Source organism: Macadamia integrifolia, chromosome 13 (genome assembly GCF_013358625.1).
Source record: "Macadamia integrifolia cultivar HAES 741 chromosome 13, SCU_Mint_v3, whole genome shotgun sequence".
Taxonomy (NCBI): Eukaryota; Viridiplantae; Streptophyta; class Magnoliopsida; order Proteales; family Proteaceae; genus Macadamia; species Macadamia integrifolia.
Genome location: NC_056569.1, coordinates 28631209 through 28639872, shown reverse-complemented (window position 1 = coordinate 28639872; position 8664 = coordinate 28631209). Strand labels below are relative to the sequence as shown.

The window sequence follows — 8664 nt, the reverse complement described above, 5'->3', positions numbered from 1 at the left end:
CCCCCCCCCCCCGGCATAAAATAGAAAATACACACATCCTGTTTATACTCCTGTGTATCCCCTAATTAGACATGCTACACGATGGCTTTTGTCTATCTCTCTTTTTTTTCCTTTCGAAATGATTCACCTCATGACAAATTTTTTTTTTTTTTTAATTTATAAAATCCTCTACACCTCTACGCATACGTTCGCTTGGACGTACATGTGAGAATCCCCTCTGCACTTATTTCCACAAAAATTGGGATAAAAATCGTCTGTTGTTCTCAATCTTTGTTTTTCCTTGTTTTGCTACCTGCAGCACACGACACATGGATAACTTTTAGTGAACGGTCCCGATGCTTGCTTGGTTGAAGCTCTACCAAAACCAGGTTGAGGTAAGTGAACCAGACTGAGATAGGTATGACCCAACCCAATCCGTTAACTCCTCTTTTCTTCTTATTCACTCTCTGTTATCTCTCTCATTCCCTTAAAATCCGTTTCCTCCTCTCTTCTTCTTCTTCTTCTTCTTCTTCTTCTTCTTCTTCTTCATCTTCACCCTCTGTTATCTCTCTCATTCCCTCTTACACGCTATCTCTTGGTTCAAAGGATACTTGCAACTGATCTCATCTCGGCTATTCTTGAAATAGTGAGCGTGTTCGAACATCAACGAAGCCCCCTGCAACCCTTCTTGACTTCTTCAATCTCTGTTCTCTCTCCTATGCACTGATATCGCTCTCTCTCAGTTGCCTCGAATTAGAGAGAGATTTCGAACATCAATGAAGCCCCCTGCTGGTTCTCGCGCACATACTGGTTCGATCACCCTAAGGTATGAAACCTAAAACTTACTTTCCTCTTCTCTTCTCTCTTCACTCTTTTTTAAACCCTAAATATTTTCTTCTCCACTCTCTAACCAGAAGCTTCGTACACGCTCTCCCCCTTCATTGGTTATCTCGAATTACTGAGTGATTTCGAACATTAACGAAGCCCTTGCAACTGATCTCGCACACTTACTGGATTGATGACCCTAAGGTATGAACTACTCTGGCTTTCCTTGTTAATTACCTTTTTTTTTTTCTTTTTCTTTTTTTTTTTTCGTGTAGCAGAGGAACCTCAATGGGATCATATTACTTCCCTCACTGGTAGTTTGTGAATGACAGTAAAGTAGTGAAAGTTCTTGAATGATTATAATTCTCAGTATTTTCTCACCAGTGACTCCACACTGGTCTTGTTTTTTTCCCCTATCTTGCTCTGTCAGCCGATAGACCAGCTCTAGTCTTGTTTTTTTCCCCTGCAATTATTTTGTATAAATTTGATGCATGGATATTGCATTGACTGTATATTAAATGTTGCATTGTACTTCTTCTCTTATGGATATTTGGCTATTTGGTTCACGGCTTAGAATCCTATATTGAAAATTGGCATATCTGCTTGGTTGTTCTAGTCTGCATTTTAAAATCTTGACGGTTTCAGAGCCCATTAGATAAGGCTGGATAGCTGCCATATTGCTACTCATCTTTCTCCTTTTGTTTATCTTGAAATTAAATTGATGAGAGAGCCCATTAGATAAGGCATCCATCTTCTTTTCCACTTTATCTATTGTCTATGTCGGTTTTGCTCTGCGAGCTGGCTACATAGGTATTAAGAGCAGATCTATTAGGACCTCTTAAAAAAGAATATCAGAGATATCTCATTCCAATATAATACTTATTGTCTATTCACACTCTAAATATTAAGTTTAGGACTCTTAATGAATACATCCTTTGCTTATGCAATTCTAGTAACTGTGCAATGACAAACTTTGCAACTTCATTCAGAATATGTATGGAATCATTGGGATGAGTTTACTGGTTAATGAGCTTTCAATGCAGGGATAAAATTCATCTTTGTGTAGAACTGACAGTAAGCTCTATGATGTAAGAATATAACCTTTTTTTAGTGCAGACTGTATATTTGGTTATTTGTTTCAGGGTTATTGACAGGATATATTCATTTCAATTATTCTCTTATGGATATTGCATTTTACAGAGAAATGGATGCACAACAACGGATGTGTAGCTGTGGAGAGGTGATGGTCATCCGAACTTCTCAAACGGCGAGGAATCCTGGACGAAGATTTTACAGATGTCCGGTAGGCGGAAAACATCCGGGATGTTTTATTTGGTTGGACCCAGTATCGAGGAATTATACTGAGACTGTAGACACAGGAACATGTTATTCAACAGAAAGTGTTAATAGGAACACACGGGTCATCTCGGCTATTCGTCAACCCTCCTATAGTCCACAAGTGCGGAAACAAATACTAGTGGACCAGTCGTTGCTCAACCATTATTATGGTTTAACCATCTTCCTATGTATTTGGGTGTTAATTCTCTCGTGCTATGTCTTTTATGTAACGGCCTTGTAAATAGTACTAAAGTCTATTTCATATTATGTACGGAGTAAATACAAGATCAAGACTTTATGTAAGACTTCATAATTTTTTTTTTCCTTTTCGGATGATTATTAACTTTTGTTTGTTAATGAAAAGTTCAGGAAGAGGATTGGGGATTGGAGATTCCTGGGTGTGAATGATAGCTGTTTCAGCAAACAAAGTTCATGAATAGTCAAGATCAAGTAGCTTAAAGTTTAGTAATATTCAAGATCAAGCAGCTTTCAGAGATCGAAGGCTGAGTTGAAACATAAACTAATTAATCTTTGAAACTTCATAATCAATGGGTATATGTTCATCTCCTTGTTAAAATCCTTTAATGTGTGAAGTGGATTTATTTTCCTTGTGCATAAATGGAAGTCTCAATCTCAACACCTCCCTGACATGTCTTCTTTCAAACACTTCCCCTGTTCCTTATCCTTACTCCCCTTGCCCAATTATGCAGGACAAGAAGTCATCCTCTCCATTTGTATATTACATGTACAACAAAATATTTCTTACAAGAACCACTTGGAACCTAGTTGTAATAAAAACATACAGTATTGATGAAAGCAGTATTGCCATGTTGCAACTTGCCAGGTACATTTGAATCCGGAAATGGAAGTAAATCTATGATTAATAAACTTGCACAATGAAGATTCCAAAACATTCATGTAGAGATTGCAGTTATACCCTGACAAATTAGGCAGTATATCAGTTGCTTAGTATATATGGAAAACCAACCATTGTGGACTTAATCTACCTCCCCCCTCACCCAAAAAAATAAAAAAAGATTTCACTTGAAGTCTTGAACAGAATCATCACCACAACTACATTGATCAATTTCCTAAACAACTGATTCCAGTAACATTTTGTGTTGTCACAAACTATAAGGCACTTAATCTCCATAATAGATCTCCTCATGATGTTTCAAAATATATAAATTCAGTGGCATTTAAACAGAGTTGAATATGAGAACACAATAATCACCCAAGTCACCACAGTAGGACAACAATTTGTCTTATAGAAACTTCAAAAGTACAAAAATATGTGCTCTTTCATAGGACCAAATTTGTCCTCCCAAAGACATTAAGTAGTACAGAAGAACAAAAAAGTGTGCTGCAATTGTAACTCAGGACACAGTTGAACTTTCCGTTCTTACCCCCATCAATCCTACTACCTGTTGGCAGCACACAACAAACTATAGAGTCCTGCCGCAGCAACTTACATGCCCTAGTTTCTATTTTCCTTCTACTTTAAATTTATATTCCTTCTTCTTACTTTCTTTCCGTGTCTACTAATTTCATTCCCCACTTTCTGTTTTTGTTTTCACTTGCCACTCTTCTCTTTGATTACTATTTTCTGTTGTTTCTGGTTTTTTCTTTTTTAATGAAATTTTTTCATAACTCCTTGATATCTTCCAATCTAACAGTCAGATTCACTTCCAATTTTGGCAACCCTTTCTATATCTATCAGTTCGGTCTCTGATGCAACAAACAGTCATCCAATTATATTCCTCTTGAAATAATGCATAAATTGTAGGAGTGTAAAGTTCCCCAGCTTATTTCTGGACAATTGATATTGAATTTGCAAGTCATGGCAACTTGTTTCTTGCTTCAAATTCAGCTTTTAATTCATTGCCACGTTTCTGGTTAAGAACTCTCTCAAAGTGCTTAAAAAATTGCACAACATCCAAAGTTGACTTCAAATACTCCTTCAAATCACTATTCAAACTCTCACTGAGTTGTGTACTTCGAATACCTAATGTGAATGTGTTTTTCATGTAGCACTTCACCCATTTATTTCTAAGTGTATACATGTGCCTCAACCATGCATTATCCATAACACCATTTTCACTAAGTAATTTAGACCATGCTCTGTCGAATTGTTCTTCCTCATCCTATTGGTATATGCATTTCTTTATATCTTTAAGAAACCCGGAGCCATCTTTCATCATATTACCCAAATGCTTAATGCGATTCTGCATTAAGTGCCATGTACACAACCCATGCCACGTCTGAGGCCACATGTCTATTAATGCTATAGTCATTGCAGCATCTTGGTCCATGAAGATAGTTATAGGTTTCTTTCCACCATGTGCCTCAGCAAATACCTCAAACAACCACTTGAAAGATTTCACTATCTCATCATATAAAAGTGTGGCCCCGAATACAGTGCATCCTCTATGATGATTAAATCCAGCAAACACCCCAAACGGCCTACACTGTCTGCTGGTGCGAAATGTAGTGTCGAAACTGACTACATCTCCAAAGTGTGCGTAATCAATGATCATCTTTGGATCAACCCAAAATATATTAGTTATTTGTTCTTCATTATCCAGCTGAACTGAGTATTTGAAAGATGGATTGTTCCTAGTTTGAGTAATAAAGTATTTCAACAAACTATCTGCTTCACCATATGATAAGGCACTCATTCTTTTAGTACGGAGATAGTTCCTAACATCTTGGGTCGTACAGCTCAAGTTCTCGATCCCACCAGCCTGCCTACCCATCAACTCAACTGTGAATCTAGGTCTAATGCCCGAGTCATCAGCCAAATCAATTTCATACATATGTATGTCTGACATATGCCTCTGTGAACGCATCATATGAACTGTTGAATCAGTATGAAGATCATGATTATGTTCCCCCACAAATTCAAGACACATATATTTTCCATCCCCACCCAAACATATGGCCATCTGTGCTTTGCAACTTGTTCTTGTCTCAGCTCGGGGGTTAGTAATATTGTTGTCTCATTTGTCTGGTTGCCAAGACCCAGCTTTCGAACAGACAAACCGCCTTGACGTAATAGTCATTTTGTCTTTCTTGCTTTTATTCACAGTGTGCCTCCTAATACTAAACCCCACTGCCCGCCCGTAACTGTTGTAAAAATCATATGCTTCCTGTTCTGAATTGAATAACATACCAACCCGAGGTTCCCTCGCATCATTCAAACAAGCATTCTCCATACTAGACAAAACAAATAAAAACAATGATACCTTAGATACTACTACATTATTGGATGTAATAGACCCTAGTTCTTAGAATATGGATCTTATAGCCAGTCAAAGAAGAAGAATGAAGGTTACATTAGTTAGAAAAGAAAGTGGCTGAAAAACTTAGCTTGTAATGGTACATATTATTTATAAAGTCATGAAACTGAAAAATAATGTAACCTTGGTTCACCCAAACATAGTTTTAGAGATATAGTTTGTTTATCTGAATTTGAAAGGATCCTGGAAAGAGAGAGAAGAAATGTACAAAAATGTTATGGCCACTGTTTATCTTGCCCCTGCTTGTTAAGAGAGGGAAGAAAAGGAACCTCAAAAAAAAATGACAATTAAGAGGGGATAAAGTTACAAAATAAGCCAAGGATAGAAGAAACTAGTAGCAACAATTAAATGCAAATCCAACAAAAAATAAAAGAGCCCAAAATATCAGATTACCCTTGCGACCTCTCACAACAAGGTTCTTAGTATCTAAAGAAATATACAACAGATATGTGCCATTCCTTACCCACCCAGCATGGTTTTCATTGTTCTATAGAATGGTGGAGTCCATTTGACTCAACTATGCAAAAACAAGGCCCAGATCGAAATACAATAATTTAACCTAAGCCAGGCTTTCTTTTCTGCATTCCAAATCTCAAACCCAACACAGCCAATGGGACATAGTTGGAAACATCAATGACTACCAAAATGTTTTTGAGAAAATATTTTCAATACAGATCACTTGGCCTTCCTCTTTGGCTGATCTGGAATGGAATCGGCCCCAAACCCAACCTCATTTTCCCCGACTCTTGCTCCTTGTTGCTAAACAGTAAGATTCAAACAATGTATTAGAGTGTAGTAGGCATAGATTACCTTCTTCTAGGAACAAGAATTCAAGATTAAGCAGGACAAAAATTCTGGAACAATAGTCGATCATTTTGCTAAACCAGAGAAAAATGACAAGAAGGAGAAGAAGAAGAGAGGAAGAATGGATATAAACCAAGTAAGAGTTGGATTACATTTAAAACAAAAGAACACAATCGTACATAAAGAAATCCATGATGAAATAAAAACTAAAATCACCCATAAATCTAATAGAAAGAAGAACTTAGGTACATGTTATCTATAAAGTCATGAAACAACAGACGATTCTTAAACATACTTGAGCAGACGGCGACTTTGTTCGCAGAGAAACCCACTCCTTCGGTCGCAGTGAGAGGGTTGTGAGAAGGGAGAGAGAGACCCTTATCGTCGAGATTGTAACCTGTTGCCTCGAATTAGTGAGAGGGGTGAGAGATATCTGCGGAGAATCTTTCAAGCTTGCAATGAGCGAGCTTCGTGAGTAGAGCGAAACCTTCGCAGAGCAATGAGCGAGCTTCGTGAGCAGATTTTGCTAGCTAGGGTTTTCTCCTCCCAGAGCTCCTTTCAGATTCAAACCCAATGAGAGCATCGGACAGAGAGACTAAGGGAGATTTTCATTCGTGAGCTTCAACCATAGGGAGATTTTCACTTGTGAGCAAGAGAGATGCAGCGAAAGGGTTGAGAGAGAGAGAGAGAATCGTGCAAGGGAAACCCAGCATTTAGGGATTCTGAAATTCAAATTTCAAAACATGTTCTAAACCTTACTGTTTGGGTGAACCGGTTATGAAGGTTGGTTCGAGTCATCCACACTTGTAAACTGGATGTAATAACCCTCACCCAACCTTCTTAATCTTGACCGTGGGTGATGAACTGTCCACGTGTCGTGTTCTACCGGTAACAAAACAAGAAAAAACAGGGATGAAAGCAAGAGGATTTTTATCGCAAAAATTGAGCCCACGGCCCCACCTGATTTCTAATCTTTGGCTAAAAGAGAAGAGGGTAGAAAATAGAGGCGATGACACATTTGGAAGCTATAGAGAACCCTTGAAAAGTGAATCGAGAGGTATTTTCCTCCAGCGGACCCCGCGAGTGTGCACTTACTTGGTCTTTAAGAAAACACCAGACCAGAGTGCAGACTCCAGACTACAGAGTAAGGACGACGGGACTCGAATCGTTCAGGCAGCTTCAAGATGCATATCGGTTTGTTCTTCGCCACGATCATTTCTCTCTCTTCCCTTCTTCAGGTAATCTAGACGAAAGTTTAGGGATCTGCAAGTGTTAGTGACGAACTTAACAAAATTTCTTTCTAAAACCATTCTGTGTGAGCGTGTTTGCCTACAGGGAGCAAGTGCCGACTATGATCACCACATTTTGACATCGAAACGCTCGTCCCCGTTCGAAGTTGCTCTAGAAAATCTACAGAACCAAATTGGGCAAGTCTACCCTTTGTTTTCATGAAAATTCTTAAACCCTAAATTCGTTTTCTTGTTTTCTTTTAATTTTTCCTCCTTACCTCATCTTTCATATGCAGTTACAAGTTCCAAAGCAAGGTTCTGCTTCGTCGGGCCATGACCCACACCTCTTTTTCCGGCGAGAACAATAAAGCTTTAAGCATTTTGGGAGAGGGCGTTATAGAAACATCCGTCGCGCTTAGCTCACTCTCACAGGATGCAGAGATATCAGGGAAGGATCTGAATCTTCGGATCATTGACGTCTCCGAAGTGAGTGCCTGTGCTGCGGATGGGTTGCGGTTAGGGTTGGAGAACATTGTTAGGGTTTCTCCGAAAACCAATGCTTCGATGCCATCTGTTGTTTGTGGTGCTTTCAGAGCGGTCTTTGGTGCAGTTGCTGTTGATGCAACTATGGTTGATGCTGCTAGCGAAGTGTTCTGGAAAATGCATGATGATGGTGGCCTAGAACTTCGTGCTTCGTAATTGACTCTAATTTTCATGCTCTTTCTTAACATGCGATCTGGGTTTTTCTCTAGTTTTACAGAGTATGAACTCTATGAACTGGTATTGTGGATCTTTTGTAAATACTGATGATGCGCAAGAGTTGTTCGACCAAATGCTCATGTTAAATGTGTTCATTATGTAAAGCATACCCTTATCCTATCTCCTTACGATGATAACCTGAATTTAGTAGTGTCTTAGTTACAAGATATTACATACTACTTCGCTTGCAATGGTTACAAAGTTCTCTAAATTTAAGATGGGAAACGTATTTTCATCTGATATCAATTGCCTCTTAACTAAACATGAAGGTCCTGAACCCACCAGACACCCCACTGAGATTCCCTGATTAACCCTCTTTGTGAAATCCATAATATTAGCACTTGGCACATCTCATAGCATAACCTTTCCACAATTGTCAGTTAAAAAACCAGTGACTTTATGATCCTCATGACTCCTTGCTTAAAGCCCTC

At 38.6% G+C, this 8664-nt stretch overlaps 2 protein-coding genes and 1 long non-coding RNA gene across 4 annotated transcripts; 2 read left to right on the top strand and 1 right to left on the bottom strand.

Moving 5' to 3' along the window:
• Positions 1–607: 607 nt before the first annotated feature.
• LOC122058765 lies at positions 608–2466 on the top strand. Of its 2 annotated transcripts, XR_006133918.1 has the most exons (3): positions 608–805; positions 894–1008; positions 2005–2466. It is a non-coding gene; the product is annotated as an uncharacterized LOC122058765 (long non-coding RNA). The 2 variants fall into 2 exon arrangements; XR_006133916.1 differs by having other exon boundaries at positions 608–1008.
• A 1820-nt stretch (positions 2467–4286) lies between these two features.
• Positions 4287–5087, bottom strand: LOC122059157 (protein FAR1-RELATED SEQUENCE 5-like). Its single transcript, XM_042621841.1, has one exon. The coding sequence runs from the start codon at positions 5085–5087 to the stop codon at positions 4287–4289; it is 801 nt and encodes a 266-aa protein (XP_042477775.1).
• Positions 5088–7262: 2175 nt separating this feature from the next.
• On the top strand, positions 7263–8353 carry LOC122059220 (protein NUCLEAR FUSION DEFECTIVE 2). The gene is made up of 3 exons (XM_042621906.1): positions 7263–7483; positions 7581–7672; positions 7771–8353. The coding sequence occupies exons 1-3, from the start codon at positions 7430–7432 to the stop codon at positions 8171–8173; spliced, it is 549 nt and encodes a 182-aa protein (XP_042477840.1). The 5' UTR covers positions 7263–7429; the 3' UTR covers positions 8174–8353.
• The last annotated feature ends 311 nt before the right edge of the window (positions 8354–8664 follow it).